This window comes from Nerophis lumbriciformis, linkage group LG06, assembly GCF_033978685.3.
Source record: "Nerophis lumbriciformis linkage group LG06, RoL_Nlum_v2.1, whole genome shotgun sequence".
Lineage (NCBI taxonomy): Eukaryota > Metazoa > Chordata > Actinopteri > Syngnathiformes > Syngnathidae > Nerophis > Nerophis lumbriciformis.
The window spans coordinates 43206207-43233181 of NC_084553.2; the positions used below are offsets into that span (position 1 = coordinate 43206207).

At 38.6% G+C, this 26975-nt stretch overlaps 3 protein-coding genes across 4 annotated transcripts in view; 2 read left to right on the forward strand and 1 right to left on the reverse strand.

Moving 5' to 3' along the window:
• Positions 1–1088: 1088 nt before the first annotated feature.
• Positions 1089–15842, reverse strand: LOC133608821 (E3 ubiquitin-protein ligase AMFR-like). The gene is made up of 14 exons (XM_061964381.2): positions 15675–15842; positions 14883–15185; positions 14720–14812; positions 14476–14640; positions 10750–10902; positions 10623–10663; positions 10108–10240; positions 9886–10019; positions 9672–9782; positions 6450–6652; positions 6266–6369; positions 5885–6025; positions 5602–5789; positions 1089–2031 (listed from the first exon to the last, which is right to left on the reverse strand). The coding sequence occupies exons 2-14, from the start codon at positions 15135–15137 to the stop codon at positions 1872–1874; spliced, it is 1881 nt and encodes a 626-aa protein (XP_061820365.2). The 5' UTR covers positions 15138–15185; positions 15675–15842; the 3' UTR covers positions 1089–1871.
• LOC133608822 (leukotriene B4 receptor 1) lies at positions 15197–20569 on the forward strand. The gene is made up of 2 exons (XM_061964382.2): positions 15197–15400; positions 18808–20569. The coding sequence occupies exon 2, from the start codon at positions 18855–18857 to the stop codon at positions 19896–19898; it is 1044 nt and encodes a 347-aa protein (XP_061820366.1). The 5' UTR covers positions 15197–15400; positions 18808–18854; the 3' UTR covers positions 19899–20569.
• A 4717-nt stretch (positions 20570–25286) lies between these two features.
• Positions 25287–26975, forward strand: part of esrp2 (epithelial splicing regulatory protein 2) — a 36116-nt gene continuing 34427 nt past the window's right edge. For both annotated transcript variants that reach the window (XM_061964386.2, XM_061964387.2), the window contains exons 1-3: positions 25287–25452; positions 25564–25763; positions 26083–26211. In XM_061964386.2, the coding sequence (XP_061820370.2) occupies positions 25632–25763; positions 26083–26211 (261 nt within the window). In that variant the 5' untranslated portion in view covers positions 25287–25452; positions 25564–25631. The remainder of the gene's footprint in view (positions 25453–25563; positions 25764–26082; positions 26212–26975) is intronic.

Here is a 26975-nt window from a genome sequence, read left to right on the forward strand (position 1 = left end):
TTTTAGTTATTTTAGCCATACAAAAGTGCTTAATTTAGACCAAAAACACGGAATAAAAATCCATAATACTGTGAAGCCGTACATTTCGACATTCTAAATGTATGACAACCCCGCTTTTTCAGTGTTTTATGAAAACATATCTTTAGGACCATTTTTTAAAATTGAGTTGTATAAGAAAGAAAAAAATAGCAAACTTGTCCAGTTTGCTTATTTAACAACCTTGAAGACACTTTTTTTCCAGCAGGTGTTGAGGCTGCATCTCTTCAGGTCAGTGGTTTGTGTGTAAGTGACAGGAAGAAAACCTCTGACTCACTTGGGCACAAATAGTGTCGCACCACCTGTTGGATTGTAGAACTTAAATATAAGATGTATTTCTTGCTTTTTTGGGAAAATTTGCCTTACATAGAGATCAATGTTATTTCCAACACAAAATATTCAGTGTCATTACAATTTATATATATATATATATATGGGTGTGTATGAACACTCAAAATACAGTATGAGAAACTAATTTGCAGTTTGAGTCAGTAAAAGATCACAATACTTAAAATTGTTAAAAAAAAAAGTTTTTTTTTTAACTAAATCCCCAAATTAAGTGACTGTAAAGTATGTGCACACTGCACAGTATATATTAGGTTTGTAGCCATTTTTTTTTTTAATTGAGTATGTGGATTTTATTGAAATCATTTGTGGAACGAGATGTACATAAAAGATGTATCTTTGGCAACTCATCAGGAGTTTTTACATTTGTGACGGTCAATCAAAGGTCTGTGTTGAAGTCATAACACGTTAACGCAGAAATTAGGCTTTAAAGACTTGAGGGGGGGGCACTTAAGCTTTTACAGGAACTTTGAGAAGGAAAAAACATTTTTAAGATTTAAGATTCAGTAAAACATTAACAATTACTTAAAAGGGCACGGATGTTACTGATTAAAATAATATTTAAAGTGAGTCATCATTCACTGGAGTAGCCAAAGGATCCAAAAACCCAACCCACAGAACCCGTCGTCCAAGAACAATGTGACAAAGACAACTGGAACTTGTGAAACATGTTAAATGAGTGGAAACAGATGTGGGACACGAAAGGCTCATTGTAAAATATTGTCTTATTCACAGAGAGTAACTGAAGGAAAGACACCCATCACATCTTTTACAAAATTGAATACTTCCCCTTTGTTGTCTAGACTACTAGAAAAGAAAATGTACATGCCTCCTATACTCCCCTGCTGGTTAAATTATGCACTGCATACACCTCAACCCGCTTGGGTTGGAATACTTTTGTTTGCAGCAATAAAAACATTCGTTTGACTGAAAGGCTGATTAATACTAAAGTGACATTCTCTTACACAAGGGTAAGAAGGAAAAAAATGTATTGTAATTTTTGCCTACTTAGTTGACAGTTGGAATCCATTAAATAACACACTATTACAGATGTGTTGTTTTTCCCAACCAGACTGCAGGTGGAGAGCAAATGCAAACAAAAAACACTAGAATCCTAAAAAGGAAAATGAAGACCGAAACATCTCTAGAAAAGCTTCTTGTGTAAGCAAAACATGCTCTTTTTTATGTCAGCTGGCACACATCCTGGTTTACTGTCAAGCCCAAGTCTGGCACGTACACGAAGAGCATTGGCGCGCACAGGCAAGATACTCAATGCTCAGAGAAGTTTAGCTGTAATAGTGACACAAAGGCCCGTCTTGATAGTCCGTCCTTATTCAGGCAAGGCGGACCAGTCCAAAGGCTGTGTTTGCAATGTTCTTTTGATTATTGTTTGAATATGTGATGACCGTCGACTGTACAACGAATGGAGGATTAAAAAAAAAAAACACTGTCATGCCTTGTAGTGGACGCTGAGGTTTCTAGCTGTGTTTTTAGGGTGCAGTGTCTTGTTGCATGCGTCTCTCTGCAGCTGCCGCCATGGCTCTACGTCGCAGCGTTGTGGAGTCAAGACTTGGGAAAGAGTACGCCTCCTCTTCCTCCAGTCCAGGAACATCCTCATCCTGATCCTCTGGACTCTTTGTCAGATATCTTCTACAAGTAAGGTCATAAAGGAGTGGATGCAAAACACATTAAAGTGGTACACCTAAAAAAGTCCAATACTAAAGATTGATTTAAATAGTACAAAACTCTGCTGGGTGAGCATCTCAATGAGGAACATTAGGATGAAGATTAGAGAACTGCAAATGGAGCTTGTTGCAAAAGTAGTGTAAATGTCTGTCCAAGCTCCTCAGAACAATATGGAAAATGTGACAATCAGTTGACAAAATGAATACAAATCTAACAAAATCTACACAGCAACAATCACAAAGAAACTATCCTGATGTACTGTAGAAGTGTCAGAGCACTATATGGAAGGGCTGGTGAAGTACATCTTTGGACAATGTTGACCAGTATTTTAAGGTCAAAGCATAGTAATTGTGTAAATGTAAGTGCTTTAAGTATATTATGCTTGGGTAAGGCACTTTGTTGAAACCTTTATTTTGTTAATGCACTCAGACTAGATGTTGCGCACCGCGCTATTATTTTGAAGGGAGGAAGTGTCCTTTGATGTTTTTCTCAACTTGACTAGTAAAGAGACAATTTGAGGCTGTAAAAAACAAGCAACCCTTTCAAGTTGCGACTACTGTTTTTACATTGTTGTTACATCCATGATGTCGTTCACAACTACACAAGCCGATGAGGTATGTTGTGGGTGTATATAGATTCTTACTAGCTTTAGCTTTGTAATTCAGCCACTATTTCAAGGGACCGTCTCCACATTGTTTAGTTCAGGACAGGGCGGTTGAGTGTGAAATGAGCGGTGCCGGACACATTATTTTCCCAAACATATGTTCCTTCTCCTCACAATATAAGTACGTGTACGCACGCGCGGACGCACTAAGCGATGCTACTAAATGAAAAGAATTAGTAGCCTAGAACATTTTTGTAACAATATGATGTGTCTTAAATATCGCAATTTCATTATTGACACTCAAACAAGTTACAGATGTGCCCTCATACATTTAAACACAATGCCATCATAAGGCCTACTGTAACGCTCAATCAAATACAGAGAACATCTCTAAACTGTGCTAACACTGTTGCGAAATGTAGGGCTGGGCGATATGGATCAAAACTCCTATCCGGATATAGTTTGGCTCATAAACTAACCCATAAATAGAAAAATTAGTTGACGTAACTAAATATCTCCACCATGCAATGTGTTTACATTTTCGGGACTGATGGGGATCCCAAATACACAAAAACAAGTACCAACAAGTAAGAAAAGTAGTTTTTTTATGATAGGATCCCAACATAGAAGGGAACTGCACTTTTTGGGGAATTTTGCCTCTCCTTCACAATCATTATGAAAGAAATGACAATGGTTAGATAAAAAAAAAAAAAAAGCATTCTAAATATTAAAGATACGTAAACAAAGGTCTGCTTGCAGCAGTGCCAATGGGAGCTCCATTGTTCTACCCATATAATCCGATAAATAACCATTCAAAAAGTGCCAACAATACTCCATTTACATTTTGAGACTTGAATATTAACCAAGTATTAGTGATATTGTTATTACAAGTGCTAACACAGACAAACTATGTATAGCGGCGACGTAAACCCCACTGTTTGTCCCTATGTTTCCATCATCAAGCGGTCTGCTGTTTCCTGGCTTCCTTGGTCCCTGAAGTTTATTCTAAATAATAAATCATGCATCTCACCTGGACGGAAGAAGGCTGAGGACGTATTCAGATAGTTGGTATACTTTGACAGCCATTTAGGACCCAAAACTGGCGAGAACACGACACGAAAAGCGCTTGTTCCGCACCCGCCCCCCCAACCCGTTTCTACTCAAAGATTATGAGACATTCTTCATCTAAATGGGAATATATGAACAACCTAGCAGTCGGCATCCTAATGACAGAATATATTGTACAATCAGTGATGTTTTATTATTTTTGTTGGCTCTCATAAAGTCTGCAGTGAGCAGAAATCCGTGAAGAAAAAAAAGCAAAGGTTGTGAGGCGTTTGAAATTGATCCGTTGTGTATGCTTAAAATGATCAAAATACGTAAATATTAAATGTTATTATAATTGTGCTCGTTACTACATTACATATATACTTACATCATGTATATAAAACCCTAATGGAGATGTTTGGATGTTTTTAGGGTCTCAAAAGGCAGAATTGAACAGCTCCCATAAGCTCCATTGTAAGCGGACTTTTGATCGAATTTTATTTAATATTTACAATGCATAAAAAAAAAAATCCATCCATCGTCATGTCTCATAATGGTTGTGAACGATAGGCAGTTCTCGTTTAAGCAGTGTTTTAAGATAAGAAAAAAGAAAAAGTCTCAAAAATAATATAAGAAAAGTCAAATATAATCTTCAATCTTCTTTATAAAAATATTTAGCTATCCTCAATTCTTCAGCTAACAAAAACACAAAAGAACAAAATGTGAAATAAAGTGCCCTGGTTTAAGGGGACATGTTAAATGTCAGCAGCAACATGAAGTTAATTGACCTTTAACAATGGTGTTTTTATAGGTAAACATTACTATTGGACATAAACACAAATATGTTAGTCAGGAACCCCTACATGCCAACTGCTTCATGATGATGTGTGACAGGCTGTGTTCTGAAAATCCCTTTTAAAAAGTCATTTATTGTAGTTATACTCGTTACTTTACCAAAAACCTAATTAAATTACTGACGGAATTAGTCTTTTAATAAATGTAATTAATTACTAGGGAAATCAATTAATGTGTTACTTACAAAAAAACTTCAAATATCTGGCACAAAGCAGTTGATATAAGTTTCATATACCGTATTTTTCGGACTATAAGTCGCAGTTTTTTTTCATAGTTTGGCCGGGCTCCAATGCAGGTAGCAGCGGCAGTTTGTGGCCCCGACGGCAGCTCTTTTGAATCTTTCACTGGTTTGTGTTACCTTTGCCTAATAAATAAATTGCATGTGCTTTCATGGCTTTATGATCTTGCCAACAAACGCTGTATAATTTGAATGGTAAGTTTGTCACTTTGTCTGCAATCACTATCATTGATTTGTTGTGCAATATTCCCTCCGACCCTCGTAGATAAGAGTGGGCAGTGCAGTTTGTGTTAACACACAGCTCTCAGCGTAAGTGATCGATTGTTTGTTTTGGTTATGGTTTAAGTTCATTTCAAACATGCGATGCAGATAAGTGAACATTTTACTCTAGTTCTATCAAGATTGGATGGATATCTTTTAGGAGCAAAATGCGATTAAATTGTTTAAAAATCCCTTGTGTCCAGGGACACAACGGCAGTGACTATGACTGTAGGGGTTGGATTAGAACCTGGAACCCCCCTCAGTGGCTAAAACATTATATTAACAGAGGTGTAATGACACTAATTCAGCTGATGCTGCTTTTCCGGGCTTCTGATTAGACAAAATAAGCATGACAGCGGGTGTTGACTGTTTTTAAACTACACTCATGTGGATGGATATTGTTTTAACCCTGGATATGCGTTTTTTTAAGTATCCGTATTCGTGTGGACATGGCCTCAAAGGCTATACAGAAGCAGCTCAAGATTCTTCTTTATTGCACTTCTACCCTTCTCAGACAGAAAGCACCAACCTGCGTGCCTGCTGGACCATGTCATCTTTCCGTTGATTTAACATCTTCTGCCTCTCCTCGGCCGACTTGGAGAAGCGACCGCCTCGGGCTTCCATGTTGTCAGGCTCGCTGAGCCCCTCAGCGGCTCCACTGGGCCCCGCCTGCTCTTCCAGTGCATGAGTCACCTGCAATGGGTTGCGCTCTAAGGCCTGTGCAAGTACAAGAAAAATGTAAGGTTTATATTCTTATTCCATTATTTAAATTATTAATAAACAAGTGCAATGTTCAGTAAGGTTTCACGGACCTGTGCAGGTGGAGGGAAAGGCACCTGGATACGACCCTCCAGGATGTTGTCCGTGGTGACCTCCACAGAGCGGGTCAGCTGCAGGTCTTGCATGACCAGGTAAGAGGGCACCTGAGGAAACATCTCTTGGATCTGATGGGCCTGATGGGTGCAGAGCATAATAACAGCATAGAAGTAAAAGAGAGCAAAACAGACAATAAAGTTGCTATCTCTCAGCGATCCATGAAAACTTTATGAACACAGTGGATGGTTTTGTTCACAATATGTACTTTCCAGAAGGTACACAGCCAAGGGATCAGAAAAATAATCTATTTAATTTAAAGAGCACGTATCTTAATTAAGAAAAATGCAAATATTTGTTAAAATAAATTATAAACTCACCATTGCTGTCAGCTGAGAGTTGTTAGCCTGAGCAATTCCTAAGATGTTGGTTGTGTGCATCACTTCTACTGAGAAACTGGGAAGCCAGCTAGCAATACGAGACCCTGTGATGGAGAGAATGCCTTTTTATTTTTACTAGCTTAACACACTGTGGAAAAAACAGTTTTCTGAATGTAGACCAGACCATCAAAGTGGAAGAAGTGGTTGTGTTGACTCATATGAGGTCTTGCATCTGCAGCCGCTCCAGTTGGGCCCCCGTTGTCTTCCATGCCCGCTCCCTGCTGCTGGCCTTGGCCTCTCGCCTGGTCATTTTCCCCGCTAATGTTCAGGGAAGTGCGACACGTGGGGCACGACGTATCTTGCTCTAGCCAAGATCGCAAACAAGAGCTGCAAAAGCACACAGTGCATAAGACTACATACACAAAGACACCTGTTTTTATTATTAAATATGTGCAAAATGTTTTTCAGGATGTAGACTTTACAAAGATTTTCAACATTTTCATGTAAAATATGCTCCATCACGCCTTATCATTTTTCTCTTTCCTGTTTACCGTTAAGTTCTATTATTGTAGTTCACGCAATGCCTAGCTATATTATGAAAAATATTACTTTCTTGATTTGAATTTAAGAGCTATAGGGCTACTTGTTGCTTTGGCAAATGATTTACAGCCAACAATATATTTCAATGTGCACAGAGATAATATTTTTTTGCAAATATTTAAGCTAGGTATGTTCCGATTTTGTTGCAAATTTTGATTCCAATCTTCCATGAGTTAAATCGCCCGATATCAATAACAATCACATGTATTACCTTTGAGTACTATTAACAGTAACAATATCAACACAATACTTATCCTCGTGGTCTTTTATCACATACAATATTTTGATCACAATTAGGGCTGGGCGATATATCGAATATACTCGATATATCGCGGGTTTGTCTCTGTGCAATATAGAAAATGACTATATCGTGAGTATTAGAGTTTACGTTCTCACGCAGTTGCTTTTAGCTGGGGGCATTACACTTCAGGCGTTTCTCACTCTTTCTTGTCTTTCCTCACACAGACATAAAACAAGCGCACCTTGTTACATACGTCACATACTGTCTCGCCTGCAACGTCATACGCCCCCGCGGAGCAAAGAGGTAGCAGAATGGGTAAAGTTAGCGGAGTGGTGCGAGTGGTAATACGAGAGACAGAAGGTGCGAATCTGGTAACAAATGAAGGAAGAAGAATTAATTCCCAAGAAAAACAGGACGGGGTCCATCGTCTGGCGGTGGTTTGGCTTCAAGCGGGAAGATGTCGAACAGACAACCGTAATATGTCAAGTACGCGGCAAAAGCGTTGCTACAAAAAGTAGCAGCACTACTAAGCAACCAGCACTGACCCAATTGAGCCTGGCGTCTTCCATTTCCAGATCAACACGATCGATACCACACCCACAAAATGCCCAAGCAACCATTTCCACTTCAACACCGTATGAAAAAAATAGTCAACAACAGAAGGAGATAACGTCCGCAGTAATCTACTACATAGCGAGGGACATAAACTATTTGATTTTCTATTATGCAGCTCATTTTTATTTGACAGTTATTGAAATATCTTGTGTGACATCATGCACAAAAGTGCACTTTATTAGTTTTAAACTATTGTAGTGGCGTTCTGGACAAAAAGTGCATTTTAATTAAGTGTTGTTTTGATATGTCATCTTAGTGACATCATCCACAAAAGTGCACTCACAGCTTGTTTTAAAATGTCTGACAATCTTGCACTTTCTGTTTTGAAATTACATGAATGTTTGTGCCACTGCTTAATAACTGTTTAATAAATACAGTTTTGGTAAATTAACTTAGTTGTGATTTCCCTCTCTGCATGAAAGCTTAAAATTTGCATATATTAATGCAGTGTGAACAAGAATATTTAATGTAGACACATAGAATCATCATACTGGTGTGATTATATGCATCAAGTGTTAATTCAAGGCTAAGGCAAAATATCGAGATATATATTGTGTATCGTGACATGGCCTAAAAATATTGAGATATTAATAAAAGGCCATATCGCCCAGCCCTAATCACAATACAGTCAATAGTACACAATACCTAAATACAAGTAAAAACTACTATGTACTTTTCATTTTAATCCTTTGGTTTTTTCCCTCAAAGTCGCCCTGTGTCCAGGACATTATTTCTGAAATTGTAAACATAAAAATAAAAATCTAGACTTCTTGAAGCACTTCTTCTTAGCCTCGTCCTGCAGTGATAATGATACGTGAAAATGAAACATAAGATACTAAAGAATGTAGTTTGTTTGGCCCAATGGAGGTGATTATATCAACTAAGCTAATAACCGCCTTTGTCAGTCGAGTGACGAAAAATAAATAAAGTATCAGGTCAGATGTGATCAGCTTTGAAAAGCATTAACCAGCAGTGGCCCAAAAAACGGCCGATCGATCGGCACATTCCAAATTCAAACAAGGGAAAACTATTATAAAATGTTCTGTTTCATCCAGCAAACAATTAAATTGCATTAAAGTCTGTTGTCTGATAGTCTTGTACTGACGAGCAAATACCTGATTGAAAAACAAGTAAATTTGATTTGATTTTTATTAAGGATCCCCATTAGCGGGTTGCCTCAACAACCCACTAGTCTTCCTGGGGTCCACAATTCAATACAATTACAAGTAAAAGCATATAATTATAACTACACAATACAGAAACAAATTTAAAAAATAAAAGCATCAATAAGAAAACAAGCAAACAATTTACAGTCACAGAATAATAATTACCATATAAATATAACTACACAATATAAAACCAAACAAATCATCAACGAGCAAACTAATTTAAAGACTCAGATAAAATATTACTTTCTTTTTAAAAACCTGTTTACTTTCAATGCCGGTGAGAATTTGAGGTAGGTTATTCCAGAGCGATAAAGATCTATAAATAAAAGACTTCCGCAAAGCATTCTTCCTGGGACGAGGGAGTACAAAATGCCCCTCACTGGACGCCCTGGTATTATGATTATGTATAGTGCTACTTTGAACTATTTGGGCCATGAGAAAAGCAGGAGTTTTACTACCGGTTACTGATTTGAACAATATCAGAGTATTAGCTGACAACCTGTTCTGCACTGTTAGCCAGGAAAGAGAAGCATGCATTTGGTTCACATTGGTTCTTAGAGAACAACCAAGAACCAGCCTTGCTGCGCTATTCTGGACAATCTGGAGCTTACTGATCTCACCACTTGCAGCAGACGCCCAGACTGTAGAACAATAGTCAAGATGACACAAGACTAAACTCTTAACAATCTGACAAAGAAGAGGTGGATCAACAAAAGCAGCACATTTCCTGGAAATAATCCTATGCAAAACAGCTTTAAAATCATTTTAATGAATGACTTACTTATGGAAGAGGTGACCACAGGGAAGTTTGCGTGCTGTCAACATGGTATCCCAGCAGATGGCACAATCATCATCATTAGCTGCCAGCTCCTCTGCAGTCGCAACACCAAATCTGTATCAAAGAGTAACAAAATATTAAGCATGTTAACTATGAAACAACTACTACTACTATACTTTCATCAATGAACAATACATCTACATTTATTTGCCTTCACCTGGCCTCCATGTTGTTGATGACACGAAGGTAGTTCTTGTGCCTACGGATGCGGCGCTGGACTTCGTGGAAGAGATAACGCAGCTGCATGAAGATGACCAAACTCGCCATGGACAGCCAGATGTTCCCGAAAAGCTGATGTGACAAATATTGACAGAGAATGTCGACCACTCGAGAAAAAGGTATTCACAGACTTTGCTGACATGCCGATTCACTGTCTCACCAGCATATGGATATGATGCATGAGGTCTAGAAAGAGCATAGCCAGCTCCATAGTGAAGTCTGTATAGTAAACATAGGTTCCTTTACTCTCCCATGTCCCTGGATGGTTCAGGTCCCACAGGTGTATGGAGTACCTGCACAGAAACGCACAGAAGATGCTTGAACATGATGATGGGGGTATGTAGGTTAGAAATAATGATGGTAAAACACTGTGTATTATTAAATAATACTCAAATAAAAATAGGTTAATTACATAATTGCTATAAAAAGACTTAAATTTAAAAAAAAACGCACAAAGGTACTGCCAGAAAACAGTGTGATAAGTTGTGATGATTGACCGTTCCTCTGACTTGTGTCAAATAAAATGCCTCTGTGGAACAAAGAGGCTATTGTAAACAAATTACACTGCTTGGATTATCTCCGCCAAACCTGCATCTAAATCTGCCATATCATCTAATGGTGCATTACTGTGTGCACATGCATGCATGCCTTAAAGAGGCTTTAAAGGGGACTTACCGCATAATGACGTGCCCTGTGCGAACGGTCACCAGCAGACACTGACAAGACAAAAGTAGACAGGTCAATAAAAGTTGTAAAACAACCAAGGCATTTACACAAACCAAGCGTGTGCCTTGGTCCCTACCTCTGCGGCCATGAAAGACAGGGTGTGCATACCATGGGATGCTCCCAACAGGCCACAGACCACAGCCAGACCACAGCAGTCCAGCAAAAGGGAGACCAGGAGACACATCACTCGCACGTGACTGTTCATGGGAGTGGAGGGAGAGAACGACAGCTGGGACGACAAATTAAAAAAAGATAGAATGGTTAAAAGTGGGACATTGACTTGTTAAAAACATCCCCACAAACTGCATTTCCCACCAAGCGAGTGTGTAGTCTTCTTATACAAGTTTACTTTTATTTTCAAGTCTGATTTTTCTGACACCATTGCCATACATTATGACAGGGACAGTCAAGAGTACCTCACGATACAACACATGGCTCACAATAGCGATAATCTCAGTACTGTATGGCGGTACTGCGATATATAACTCTTAACAACCGACAATATACTGTATCGGTGGGTTTATACTGTAGGGTTGAAACATAAATAAACAACTTACACACTGCAAAGTCCTTATCCGGCTTTGTCCCACACATATTAGAAAACCCAAAGAGGGTCCACACTTTTGATTTAAACAATGCCAATGCATCAATTTTACTTCACCGCTTGAGTCTGGCATATTAGCCTCTTTTTTCTTGTGCGACTTCACACCCCCGAACATGTAAAACGGTGACAAAACCTACTGAGGAGCAATGATGAAAGAAGGTTATAGCAAAAAAAAATATCCCGCATCAATGATATCGCAAGTTTAAACATGGCGACAGTTCACCATACATAAACTGATTTTATTGCTATTTTATCATGCTTTTTATAATTTTTTTGTAGTAGTAGTAATAAAAGTGTGGATCCCTCGATATATGTCAAAGGAGTTGAGATTCAAAGAACAACATATATTTTGGGTGTTATGACTGATGATAATAAGTCATTGAAATCACATAAATTACACAAAGGTTAAATATTAAAAAGTATTGCTATTTTATATACGGTTAAAGAATTGCTAAATAAAAACACATTGTATATTTTGTATAATTCACTGATTGTGCCATATCAAACATATTACATTGAAGTGTAGTGCCTTTAAAACAGTGGTTCTTAACCTGGGTTCGATCGAATCCTAGGGGTTCGGTGAGTCAGCCTCAGGGGTTCGACGGAGCCTCAAGACACACCCGACTCATCGTGTAATTAAAAACTTCTCCCTATTGGCTTTATGGATACGGCAACAGCAGAAGTCAGACGGATTTGTATGTGTGTAAGTTGTTGTGAGTTCATGCACTGTGTTGGCTTTGTTCTTTGAACAAGGTGATGTTGATGCACGGTTCATTTTGTGCACCAGTAAAAAAACATAACTTTGTCTTGAATTTGAAGAAAAAACAACATTTTATTTTTCACTAAAGAAGGGTTCGGTGAATGCGCATATGAAACTGGTGGGGTTCGGTACCTCCAACAAGGTTAAGAACCAATGCTTTAAAACATTTAAATCCAAGCTTCCTTTTACAGAAAAGAGCTGTAAGAGTCATTAGTGAAGATGGATACAGGGAACTCACAAACCCAATAACTAAACAGTTACATTTATTTAATGAACTGGTATAGTACAACTTGTAAAACACAAAAATATTCTACCAAACAACATTCAAAACATATTTGTAAGAAGAGAAAGTAATTATAACCTAAAAGGAATAGAGATTTTTAATAAATCCCATTTTCGAACAGTGATTTATGGAAAGATGCATTGTAATTAAAGGCGTTGAACAAAATGTCAAGTTCTTTCTGTATTTCAAAAAAAAAATCATGACGATGAAAAAATAGGACTGAGTAACTTGATGTTTTTGTTTATTTTTTTGTTGTATGTGTTAAAATAGAAATATGGCCTTACTACTCTTCTGAGTTGAACGGCTGTTACATTTGTGTGAATAGGAGAGAGATACTAAAAGTTTATACTTCTTTCAGTTCCTTTTGATTCATGATTGATTTTTTAAGTTGTATCGATTTTATTTAATATTGAGTTAAGCTTGCACCCTCGGTCTCATTTCCTTAGCAGACATTCACACACAAAACACACACAATATTTCCCTTAGTGTGATCAGTGGTTTGGATTTGCAGCAAAAGATGTGGAAAAGTGACTGCATGCCGCAAAGTTAGTAGAAAAAGGCAGAAGCACAACAATCTTTTCCAGGATTTCAAACAAAGGCATCCAGCCGAGAGAGGGGGAAATGGAACGTTGTACAAGGTGAACAAGACCCCAACAACAAATAAAGTTCCGCTAAAAAGCAGCTTATTGTGGTGGAATAGTTAAATTTTTTGCTGCGGGAGAATGAGACTCGTTGAGGAGTACAAAGTTAGCAGTCAGTATTTGTTTCTACAATTTGGTAAATATAAGCCAATAAGTAGAAATACACATGCAGTTTTATGTCAATGTTGTTCTGTTAAAATCTCATTTGATAAAAGTTTGTACGTGTTCGCTCTGCTATCTTTCGTTAGCCTGTCAATGAGCTGGTCAATTGTATGTTAGCATTAAGCTAGCGGCATTACAGCCAACTTCATTCTGTCTAATTAATTGTATTGCTTTTTTCAATTTATAACAAACTTTAATGTTGATTTATCGTGATTCCTACATGTATGTGCCAAGTTCATATGTATATTAATGTACTTTTCTTTGTGTGCTTAGTTTTACAGTAACTTAATAGTAGAAACTATCAATAAACAACCTCAAGTTGTTTCTTCATCTCTAAATTAAAAGACTTTTTACATATTTGGCAAACTAAAATCCAACATTCAGGGAGGGCAGAATAATATATGTCAATCAACCAAAGGTGTACAAAGTGCAGCCTGTTTAGTACTAAAATAAGCAGCAACAATTGAAAAACAGAAGACAACAATATAAGAAAAATATATATTTGCTACTTATTACTAATAACATTTTGTTTTTAAATATATGTATACATTTTATTGCCTTTTTAAAGAAAATGTATGCATCCATGCCGATTATGGAAATTATATGATCAGCCCCCACCACACCGTCACAAGTACATTGTCAATCTGTGGGAAACACTCTTAGTCACAGATTTGTCATTTCCATTATATTGTAACATTTGAGGATACACGGCTAGAAATTACAAAAACAATCACAAAAACTCTGGACAGGTGTAGCATTATGATTTAGTCTCCACTTTTCCGCAAAGCCCCATTGTCTTGCTGTCCTCTGTATTAATAAAATAAAATGTATCTCCTTATCCAAGAGGTTAATACAGAAGACATTGATCCATTTTTGTTAGCGTGTCTTGTTCCGACTAACGCGTCCAATGCAATGTGGCTTCCCCAGCTTCCGACAAGTACTGAGGCAGTAATATTCTGAAGTGGGGATCCTTGTGTAGGCCAATTATTAGTACAATTTCCTTTCACAGTTAATAGCATCCAAAACCACATTTGCTGTATGTGTCACAAGTGAACTACTGTTTAAGATCACTTGAATGTATTTAAAAAAATGACCTTTTTCAAAAGTTTTCCTCCTAACGCCTGAGATGGACTCAGCTTCTATTAATAGCGGCAGCCTGTTGGGTCACTGATACATTTTTACCTCGGGACAGTGCGACGCACTCCTGTATCAGATTGTGTCGTGCATGTGGGGCAGAAAACAAAGTATCAAGTGTGGTCCGTGTTGCAGGTGTAGACTGTCCACAATATTTGTCAATAGCAGTGCAGGTTGGTGAGTGCACAAACAAAAGTATGGGATTAATAAAAACTTACATATTCAAATCGGTCTTTGCAGAGCTGCACCATAAGGTGAAGAAAGACCAGCGCGGCGAACCACAGACACCACATGACCACCTCATCTACAGTCTGCACGTTCAGCACGCCAAAGATGAATATAAACTTGTAGAAAATGAAGTTCCAGAACTTGTCTTTCAGGTGCTTGGGGAGTTGAAAGGAAGAAAATATTAGAAAGACAATAGTCCTGTTTGGTAAACAAACAGAGATGCACCAAACTAACCTGTTTCTCACTGACTCTGAGTGGACCAAACACCACGTACTGGATCATTTTAGCGATTAACATTAAAGAGCAGCAGAATGTGTTCACTAACACCTATAGGAAGAGAAAGAATCACGTTAAGAAAATGTGCAATCTAAATATGAATTTAGGAACAGGAGCTCACCCATACAAAGAGGCTGTCAGTGACCAAATACCACAAGACAGTGCTTGCTAGTTCTGTGCTACTAATATCATTTTTTAGGTCATCTAGATCCACTTCAGTGGGGGTTGGAGTCTCGTCCGCTTCCAAGGACCCAAAGGCTGGGTCTGTCACGGTCGTGTAAGCGCTGAAGATGCTGCCAGCCAGCAGAGCCACGGTCAACGCCGTGTAAGTCTGCAGACTGGGCCATGGGAACCGCTCCAGAAATAGTAGAGGCATTTCAGCTCAAACTTCCCTTCTTCTTCTTCTCCACTTGAGAATATAATGCTGTTAAAAAAAGAGTAGACCTGGGTTAGTAGGGTATTCAAAGTGATGGCTTGTCACTTGGTCTGACGGCTCCTTCGGGCATATATGTGCCGACTTGTCCAGGGTGTACCCCGCCTTCCGCCCGAATAAAGCTGAAATAGGCTCCAGCGCCCCCGAAAGGGACAATCCGTAGAAAATGGATGGATGGAAGTAAAGTAAGAAATGATGTTAGCCAGGTGAGATGTTTACCTGTTAGCTAGCACGACGACTTGGACCTGACATGTCTATTGCTACAAGCGTATTACTTACTTAATTTGGTCATTTATATTATCTTTGCATAAGACAAATGACAGCAATTGCGAGTAATGTACCGGCGATTCTAAAACATTTGAAGGATTTGCAACTCGACTGGCTAACGTTAGCTAGCATTAGCTTACAAGTCGGCTAACATTAGCCACCCACTCTTCGCTGCTAGTTAGGCATCAACGCACGCATTCAACTTTCACTTACCGCTTCCAAGAATGTCGTAGACAGCGTCCAACCACCACAATGTATCGAACGGTGTGATTGTAGGTTTACTTCATCTTAAATGTCGTAATTGTCAACAACGTCATGTTTATTTCGCCGAGTTGTCAAGCCTGGGGGAGGCTCCTGTCTAGTGCCCGTTGCAACTACGTCATCATGAGAGATCGCCTACGAAATTTCGTCCACAAAACAGCCCCAAACTTGATATATATACTTTGTTTATTGTATATATATATATATATATATATATATATATATATATATATATATATATATATATATATATATATATATATATATATATATATATAATGTGTATGAAAAAATCTTTTAAAAAACCAGAGCTTGGAGCCTCTGTGTTTTTCTGAACTGACGTGTGTATATATATATACACACTGTATATTTTAATATATATATATATATATATATATATATATATATATATATATATATATATATATATTCTGTATGTATATATATATATATATATATATATATATATATATTCTGTATGTATATATATATATATATATATATATATATATATATATATATATATATATATACACATTTATATATACACATATATATATGTATATATATACACACATATATATATATATATATATATATATATATATATATATATATGAAAAAATCTATAAAAAAATCCAGAGCTTGTAGGGATGATATAGCCTCTGTTTTTTCTGAACTAACGTGTATATATATTGTGTATATATATACCCAATCATGGGTGCCATGATTGGGTATAAAAACAGCTTCCCAAAAAATGCTCAGTCTTTCACAAGAAAGGATGGGGCGAGGTACACCCCTTTGTCCACAACTGCGTGAGCAAATAGTCAAAAGTTTAAGAACAACGTTTCTCAAAGTGCAATTGCAAGAAATTTAGGGATTTCAACATCTACGGTCCATAATATCATCAAAAAGTTCAGAGAATCTGGAGAAATCACTCCATGTAAGCGGCATGGCCGGAAACCAATATTGAATGACCTTCGATCCCTCAGACGGCACTGTATCATAAACCGACATCAATCTCTAAAGGATATCACCACATGGTCTCAGGAACACTTCAGAAAACCACTGTCACTAAATACAGTTTGTCGCTACATTTGTAAGTGCAAGTTAAAGCTCTACTATGCAAAGCGAAAGCAATTTATCAACAACATCCAGAAACGCCGCCGGCTTCTCTGGGCCCGAGATCATCTAAGATGGACTCATGCAAAGTGGAAAAGTGTTCTGTGGTCTGACGAGTCCACATTTCAAATTGTTTGTGGAAATATTCAACATCGTGTCATCCGGACCAAATTGGAAGCGAACTATCCAGACTGTTATCGACGCAAAGTTCAAAAGCCAGGCATCTGTGATGGTATGGGGGTGCATTAGTGCCCAAGGCATGGGTAACTTACACATCTGTGAAGGCACCATTAATGCTGAAAGGTACATACAGGTTTTGGAACAACATATGCTGCCATCTCAGTGCCGTCTTTTTCATGGACGCTCCTGCTTATTTCAGCAAGACAATGCCAAGCCACATTCAGCACGTGTTACAACAGCGTGGCTTCGTAAAAAAAGAGTGCTGGTACTTTCTTGGACCACCTGCAGTCTAGACCTGTCTCCCATCGAAAATGTGTGGCGCATTATGAAGCGTAAAATACGACAGCGGAGACCCCGGACTGTTGAACGACTGAAGCTCTACATAAAACAACAATGGGAAAGAATTCCACTTTCAAAGCTTCAACAATTAGTTTCCTCAATTCCCAATCGTTTATTGAGTGTTGTTAAAAGAAAAGGTGATGTAACACAGTGGTGAGCATGCCCTTTCCCAACTACTTTGGCACGCGTTGCAGCCATGAAATTCTAAGTTAATTATTATTTGCAAAAAAAAAATTAAGTTTATGAGTTTGAACATCAAATATCTTGTCTTTGTAGTGCATTCAATTGAATATAGGTTGAGAAGGATTTACAAATCATTGTATTCCGTTTATATTTACATCTAACACAATTTCCCAACTCATATGGAAACGGGGTTTGTATATATACATAAGTATATATATATATATATATATATATATATATATATATATATATATATATATATATATATATATATGTATGTATGTATGTATGTATGTATATATGTATGTATGTATTGTGTATGTATGTATCTGTATATATATGTATGTATATACGTATATATATGTGTGTATATAATACTTGCCAACCCTCCCGAATTTTCCGGAAGACTCCCGAATTTCAGTGCCTCTCCCGAAAATCTAATAATGTCTGTCCTATCCTATCCTATCCCGGTATTCCCTTAAAGGACTAGACATACCAAAAGACACATTAATGTCTCAAAACAACAGATAACAGTCTGGCAGGCCTGAAGGTTGATGACGCAGTTGCATACTTGTGCAGTCAGACAGTAGGCAGACAGACGTTCAAGAATTTACTTGTAAATTTGCTATAACTGTACGGTAATATTCTAGGAACTGTAAATGTTTTTAAAATAAATAGTTTTTTTGAAGCGTCATTGTTCCTGTTCTCTATTTGGTTTGTCGATCCTTCCCTATGTCTTCTTGCATGTAGGCAATACTAACAATAAACAATCTTTGAAGTATTTGAAGTCTTAAATGTCCACATTTTGAACAATTGACCCAAATATCTCTTTTTTCAATCGCAAGTCTCAGTGGGGTTTATTTCAAAGCCAAATTAGCCACAGAGCACACCAGTTGGCGTCTCCTCACTCATCTTTGCATTGACGTGATCACATTCAGCTAACCAACCACAGGTAAGGTAAAGGAGTATGATTAGTCAAAAATAAATTGCAAGTTTAAATTTCAAAAGGTATGTCTTACTTAATTTGATCGAAAGCACTGCCTGTGAAGTAATACATTGTTCATAATTTCATATGGGAACAATTGCTTGTGTTTATGAGACTATAGGCATATGTTTACTTAAGATGAACTATACTAAACCTAAATGAAGCAAAAGTGGCATTCTGTAAAATATGACTCACTTTTATGCCAAAATGGAAAAAAAAAAAAAAGAGGAAGTGAGCCCTTGCTGTTGCTGCAATTTGTTTTTCTTTTCTATACAGACATCGCAGTCAGCACCTACCATCCCGACCAGCTCTCTTTATATGTCATGGCCGCCGAGGGATTTGACGGCGGAGCAGTGGTGGCGTGCGTGATACTGGGCCTCTCCTTTCTGATCGGGACCCCCGGGAACCTGCTGGTGATCTGGACCATCCTGCGCCACGTCAAGCAGCGTTCGCACACGGTGGTGCTCATCCTGCACCTGGCTGTCGCCGACCTGCTCGTGCTCATCACGTTGCCCCTGTGGATCTACTCCCTGGCCCGTTCGTGGGTGTTCGGGGAGGCCTCCTGCAAAGCCATGGGCTTCGTGATCAACGCCTGCATGTACGGCAGCGTCTTCCTCATCACCCTCATGGCTGTGGAGCGCTTTGTGGCCGTGCGCTATCCCTTCGTCTCGGCAGACTGGAAGAGAAAAAAGGCTCTGAGTAAAGTGCTGCTGATCCTGTGGACCGCGGCCTTCTTGTTCAGCGTGCCCGTCCTCTTGACCCGTGTTGTCGAAAAGAATCTGGAGTCTGGTGAGGAGCATTGCTTGTACAACCAGTACGACTCAGCCACCCATGAGCTGGTGTGTGTGCTCCTGGAGACCCTGGTGGGCTACGTGTTGCCATTTTCCATTCTGGTGGTGTGTTATGGCTGCCTGTGCACCCGCATCACTCAAATGACATTCAAGTCCAAACGCAAGTCTACGGTCCTCATCGCCAGTGTGGTTGTGGTGTTTGCTGTCTGCTGGACTCCGTATCACATTGGAAACATCCTCTCCCTCGTCATCGTCATCGCAGGTACATCCTTCCCGAATATCGGCAATCATCTGGAGGACATTCGCATCAGCATGGCTTTTGTCAGTGGAGCCATGGCGTTCATCAGCAGCACTGTGAACCCCGTCCTCTACATGTTCGCTGCTCGGTCCTTTCGCAGCTCTGTGCGGGACACCGGCATTCGGAAGCTCTTCCGACACATCTCCAGCACATCTCCCGGGGAGGGCAACAGGGAGTTCTCCTTTGTGTCCAAAAGACAGAACAATCAAACTGACAGCTCTAAGTGTGAGTCTGAGTCAAAGGAACGCGTGGACGTTAGTGAGAATAATATATCCTAGCAAAGTCAATGGATGCCGTACAGGACACCAGTGGGCCAACTAATCCTTGGGATTTTGTTTTGCAACAGAACACCACAGCACCTTTGTCATACATAGAGTAGGATCTTTTACCAGTGTTCTTATTTTTTGTTTTGTTTTTTCAGTAGAGCGCTCCTGTCATGTAGAGCAGGGGTGTGGCACAGTGAGACTCAAAAAAAGGATTTTATGGGTTTTCTTGAAGTACAAATAAATTAATTTTAACATAACTGAAGTTAGGCTCACCTTATTTTGGGCCTCATTTACAAATACCACCGTACTGACCAACATTTAAATACAGTAGCATAGTAGGCCCAGATGTTCATAAAACCAAGGTAGACATGTTATTTAACAAATATATTTAATATTTGGCTAATGTAACACTATACACAGTTTAAACAGTAACACTGTGTTTGAATATTTAATTAAGTGATTATTTGGTGTACCACTATTTTTCCACCTATTGCTGTCACAATGTGTTCCTGTGACTACAGCACCAGCTTGGCCAGTTGGGCGGACAGTTGCAGCAGCTGGTGGTTGCGACACCTTAACGGCGCCGGAGAAAGTGGAGGAAAGGCCCGACCTTTTGTCACGTACAGTTTCTACCGCAAGTAGCTCTCCTGTGTTCTAATAATAAATTAAGTAATCAAACAAGAGTCAAAGTTGTTCGTATCATTTTGATATATTTAATATGCTGGCATGTTTAAATTTCAAATATTGCAAACCAAATATGACATCATTTTTACATGAAACTGTAATCAGGCTGTGAGCAGGCTACTGTATGTACACATTTTGTTGTGAATTACACAAATTATATTTCAATTGGGGGTAATCAGAGTCACCCACCCATTCTAAAAATGTACATGCGACTATCTTTTCAAACGTTGTGCAGCACTACTTTATCTGTGGTACAGCTACCTGTTGTGACCGTGCACATCCATCTTCTTCACATTCTTCCTGATGTAGTACCATTCATTTCTTATTTGCTCCTGTTTGCGGTTCTCTGACTCATTGACGCCATTCCACTTAACCCTCTTTCGTTTGCCCAAAACACAAGAAAGAAGCACATTCTGTCTGGCCAGGGCTTGCAGATCTCAGGCACATGGCTAATTTCAGTATTATTTATAAGAAACATATGCGATCAATTCTCCGTTGATTACAATATAACAGATACATGTGCTTGGATTAGTGCGTGTGCACAATTAATACAGCTGAATTTTTTCTTGTGTACGCTGTTTTCTGGATTTGAACGAACGCCAATTTTTAGTAGGAAATCCACGCAACTCTTAGTACACGAGGCCCCTGGCGTCTCATGTAACATACGTCTTGATTAGACAGTTGACATGTGTTTGAGCGCCGCACAGAGCAAATTTCATCTGCAAAATGTACGTAAATTGTCCAAAATATGCGAGGCAGTGGACAAAGTCGTGAGGCCGCACATAATTAGCTGGAATTGGTTGAATTATTTAAAAATTTTTAAATTAGATTAATCACACTTTTGAATTATGATTAATTGTGATAAATCAAAGTACTTGCTTGCATAATTTGAATTAACTCAAAAAATGACCCCGGTATTAGAAACAAATGCAATTTTAACCATCCATCCATCCATTTCCTACTGCTTGTCTCTTTCGGGGTCACGGGGGGTGCTGGAGCCTATCTCAGCTGCATTCGGGCGCAAGGCAAGTACACCCTGGACAAGTCTCCACCTCATCACAGGGCCAACACAGATAGACAGACAACATTCACACACACATTCACACACTAGGGCCAATTTAGTGTTGCCAATCAACCTATCCCCAGGTGCATTTCTTTGGAGGTGGGAGGAAGCCGGAGTGCCCGGAGGGAACCCACGCAGTCACGGGGAGAACATGCAAACTCCACACAGAAAGATCCCGAGCCCAGGATCGAATCCAGGACCCTTGTATTGTGATGCGCACACACTTATCCCTGTGCCTCCGGCCAATTTTATTGTGAGAAAATTATACACAAACAGGTTTTAAATGTTTTACTTGAATATATGTCATTATTTGCTCAAAACCTGGTAACGGTTTTACTTAAAGTCCCATTATTTGTATTTTAAGTGAAATTTGCTAGTGAGCACACCAGTTGGAGTCTTCTCACTCATCTTTGCTCTGAGGTATGCATTAATTTATCACTGACCGTATAATAAACCAATGCCACCTTTCAGGTAACCATCCACGGTTAAGGTAAAGGACCATCCATCAATCCATTTTCTACCGTTTGTCCCTTTTGGGGTCGATATGCGGTCAAAATAAATCGGGTGATTAATCCGCATGGATACAAGATTAATTGATAATATTTTGTGATAAATCAACATGAGTTATTGTATTTAAATTGACAGCCCAGGTTTCTACTTTTATACCATTGAGTTTGTTGCATACTTTAATAGCCAACATTTCCCAATAGAATTACTTTACTTCTTTGTTGACACATTGCAAAGTACAAATTTGAGTAAAAATTAATATATTTTTTTTTTTTACCAGACATGTTATGAAACAAAAAGACAATGCTACAAAAAACTTCTTGCTTGAGTCTCACAGCAGACAAAATTCAAGTCCACTTCCCCTCCACGCTAAGATTGCAAAATGAAAAGCTGCATGTTCCCTTTGTTGCGGTGCAAAATGCAGAATCATCTTGAGGCCTCAGAGCTCTCAGTTACACAAGAGACTGTCAAACAAGTGACTTGTGAAAACATTTTCTTGGCCCGGGCCATTGACATGACAGCAAAACACTGAGGCTAGTGTAGCTATTCCCCCAGTAGATGGCAGTGTGCCCTCTATTTTTCATTCGTTTTATTATTTTTTTTTTGGTGTCATCACAGGTCATACCATTTGGGTTAGGGTAACCTCATTAGATCCAACACAAGAGGACAATCATTTTAAATATGCATTAAACATATTAGCTTTTCTGTAGATTTAGGATATGAAGATCAACCTCAACAAAAGAGGTGATACTGGTGGTGTCTCCCGAAGATCATAACACTTACTAAGCGTAATAGAGGTGGAAATCTTTGGGCACCTCACAATTCGATTCAGAATCGATTCTCGTGATATAATACTCTTTTCTGATGACATATGACTTATACGCACAGTGTTGGCCTAAAGAACATGTATTTCTAATAAACCCAAAGATCATTGCACTTACTAAGCGTTCCATCAAATTCCTATGTAATTTTCACCTTTTGACCTGTGATGCAGTGCAGCTCGACACCACTCCAAAATATATTGTAATTAAATCAATAACTTTGTGACAGTGGCAGAATTGCTTTACTTTTTAAATGGGAAGTTTGGGGAATCAGTTATTGAAAAAAATTGCAGGTTGATTTTTAACAGGAAAAGCTACATTATCATTTAACCTGTGTGGATGTACAATGTATACCAACAAAATCAAAGGTCGGTTTGACATGAAAGTACTGTAGATGTTAGCAGAACCACTACAAGAAAACAGAATTTTGACATGTACGAACGTGCCATTTAATAAATATCCCCCGCTGCTGTTGTGATAGAATACACATGCAGCTTCTTAGATTTCAGCTATATCCCAAAGTGTGGCTTTCAACTACACAGACCGGTTCATCTGGGACACACACACACACACACACACAAAAAAAATAGGTGTGGCTGAATAAGTGAAAGGAGGAGGAGAGAAAGAGTGAGCTGTTCATTTACTGATATGCTAGAATAAATAGGGTGTGTCAGAGGTGACATAACATGGAATTCTGGGATGAGAGTGCAGTAAAATGGTGCATGGATTCAGCATAATTTAGTAGACGTTTTCTTATTTTGTTTGAACTAAAAAAAAAATCTAAAAAAAAACGTAAGTATAATTCTCAAGCACAAATAAAAAGGAGCAGGAAGAAGACTTTAAGGTATTTTCGCATCTACCCTGTTATCGTGCCTTCATAAGAGCACACACAAGTTTCCACGGGCACACATGGTATACAGTATCATGGTGTCTCAAAAAAGTATTAAATGAATCTGATAAAGGAACTTAAACTGGATTCTTTAAAAAGTCTCAAGCAGAATTTACACAATTTATTATATTTCCTTGAAAATATACAGTACAGGCCAAACATTTGGACACAGCCTTCTCATCCAATGCATTTTCTTTATTTTCATGACTATTTACATTGTAGATTGTCACTGAAGGCATCCAAACTATGACACCTGTGAAGTGAAAACCCTTTCAGGTGACTACCTCGTGAAGCTCATCGAGAGAATGCCAAGAGTGTGCAAAGCTGTAATCAGAGCAAAGGGTGGCTATTTTGAAGAAACTAGAATATAAAACATGTTTTCAGTTATTTCACTTTTTTTTGTTAAGTACATAACTCTACATGTGTTCATTCATAGTTTTGATGCCTTCAGTGACAATCTACACTGTAAATAGTCATGAAAATAAAGAAAACGCATTGAATGAGAAGGTGTGTCCAAACTTTTGGCCTGTACTGTATATTCTATATTTTTATTTGTTACATGCGATATTGTTGCAAATTAAAAAAAGATAAATATGCAAGATTGTAGCCATACCATAAAGTCTGTTGGGAAAAAAACAAACAAAAAACATGTACATAAAAGCTAAACAGCACCAACATCAGACATCAGACTCAGCTATAATAATAAAATAGAAACCCATATATAACAGTCGTTTGCTGCATGACCTCAGTTTAGGACTGGATCAGAAATACAGTCACCTTTGTCGTTAAAGTCCATAAAGCAGATGGACATGTGTTTTAGTCCTGAAGTGCAAGTGTGCTAATTTGTTGCATATAATAAGTGTGCTTAAGAAAGAATATGCACATCTTTCTATAGCCTTATTGCACATATAGTTAGCATTAACAGATGCATAGAACATTTCTCCAGAAACGCATACATATATAGGTGTATCTATAAATGAAATATTGCACAAGATACAAATACACAATTTTAGGTATGTATGCATAAAAGTATTGACATAATTAAACATGGTAACAATATACTCTTTAATTGTTTGTTTGTCAATATTGCATTTGATATTGAATCTTTCATTGCTGTGTTTAAATTGTCCCTGCAGAAACAGATTGATTCATCAGTTCCATCATGTTTTCGATACTTTAATGCTGAAAAAGCATCAAGCAGATATGGTCAAATTGTCTTGATTTGGACCCAATTACAAGCAGATATGGTATACATTGTTTACCTCCAGTTACTTTCTGTGATCTGTCACATTCCTTGTGTATGCTTCATGGATGTCCTGTCATGCGATTTGCGACTTCCTGATTAAAACACCACTGACGTATCAGATTGCAGCATCCGCCTCATAGTCCCGCCCTCACCTTTGCCAAATAGCCAATAGGAAAAGGCTTTGGAGACTCGACTGGTGCTGGGGGCCGAGTCACACAGGTAACTAAGAAAAAAAAGAAAAAAAAACCTCAAGCAGGACTTGCTATGGAGTTGGCGTGAACGAACGACGGATTTCCACCCTTCTTTACCAGTCTAACCAGTATCTCTGGATAGAGCTCTGTCAAGTACAGCAACAGGTAGAGTGACTGGTTCGCAAACTCTTTCGTGGCTACCCTCTGAAAATAATCTCCCCTTCTTTTTTTCTCTCTCTCCTCAATTGTTCGCTCCTCTTATCACTTGGAAAAAAGGTGAAACCCTAGTGTTGTTTTTATTTGACTCTTTGCTTTAATTGTAGTTTTTACCCTTGTGGTCCCTGATGGCTTCGCACAGTGATACTCTGGTGGTGTTCTTTGGGGCAACAGCTGGTGCAAATGGGGGTAAACTGGGTTCGGATGAGAGGGAAATAATTCTCTTGGTGTGGCAAATTGTGGACCTACGTGAGAAAAAGGTATGTTCGTTCGTACGGTTTCTTATGTGTGTGTGTTTTTTTTAAAATTCATTTTGGTTTAATGTCTGAGCTGGTGTTGTTGACATTTAAAAATCAACACGGTGTGTGCTAATGCTAGCTCGTTTGCTCACCCCCTCGCCAGGTGTGCGGCTGAAATGCGGCATTCGGGAAATAAACACACCTTTTTGGTTTGACATGTCAATACGACTACGTTATCATTGTTATTTATGCTGGGATGTCTGTTTTCTCGTATATGGCAGGGCGACTTCTTATTAATTAGTTTGTGCACCTTGCAATGCTAAATCCTTGTTCCATCCAGGTGGGCAAACTTCACAGATGTCTTGTCAAGCCAGACTCTTTGGAGCTAACAGACCAGTGCAAGGAGGACACAGGCCTCACCTTGGAGGAAATCGTCAATGCAGAACCCCTAGATAAAGTTCTCCAAGAGGTGAGTCCATTTAGGAGCTAAATTGGTTGGAGTCACCAGAATTTTTGGCAACTATGCCATACAATTCAACCTTAAAGGCACAACATAATCCAAGTCATCATAAAACCACTTTTGACTGCAGAGGTAGTGTTTTAGCATTCAAACAAGGGGTGTCCAAACTATGTCTTCAGTCCGGCCCGTGAGACGTCACAAGCTTAAAGGGGAACTGCACTTTGTTTTTGAATTTTGCCTACAATTCATGATCATGATGAGCGACAATAACACATGTCTTTTTTTAATACATTGTAGCACAGAAATAAAAATCTACTTACAATTGAGCCGTGACGTCACTGTGTCAATTCCGACCATAAAACCCAATAAATAACCATGCAAAAAGTGCCAACAGTACTCCATTTACATCTCATGACCTGAGTATTAACCAAGCATTAGCGATATTGTTATCATAAGCGCTAACGTTAAGGACCTTGATCAGAGAGAGGCAACTACCTTATGCTGCTGTATTGACATGAGCTGCTGAGCTGCTTTCTCGCATCAAAGCTTGTGAAAGTTAATTCTAGATCAAAATCTAGTCTCTCACTAGGATAGTAAAATGATGTGGACATAAACTGAGAAGTTGGTCAACTTTGACAGCCAATTAAGATCCGCAGATGGCGAAAAAGACACTGGTTTGCGCCCACCCTTTTTTTTTTTTTTTTTTACTTTTCACAAGACGTTGAGTCATTCTTCATCTAAACGGGACTGTAGCAACATCCTAACAGTTGACA

Excerpts from the sequence above, each read along its gene's own strand:
- LOC133608821 (XM_061964381.2), bottom strand. The coding sequence starts at position 15,137 with ATGCCTCTACTATTTCTGGAGCGGTTCCCATGGCCCAGTCTGCAGACT. Across the intron at positions 10,241-10,622 it reads ACAGGGCACGTCATTATGCG|GTACTCCATACACCTGTGGG; the intron begins GTAAGTCCCCTT and ends GTTTCTGTGCAG. Across the intron at positions 2,032-5,601 it reads ATGGTCCAGCAGGCACGCAG|AAGATATCTGACAAAGAGTC; the intron begins GTTGGTGCTTTC and ends CCTTACTTGTAG.
- LOC133608822 (XM_061964382.2), top strand. The coding sequence starts at position 18,855 with ATGGCCGCCGAGGGATTTGACGGCGGAGCAGTGGTGGCGTGCGTGATA.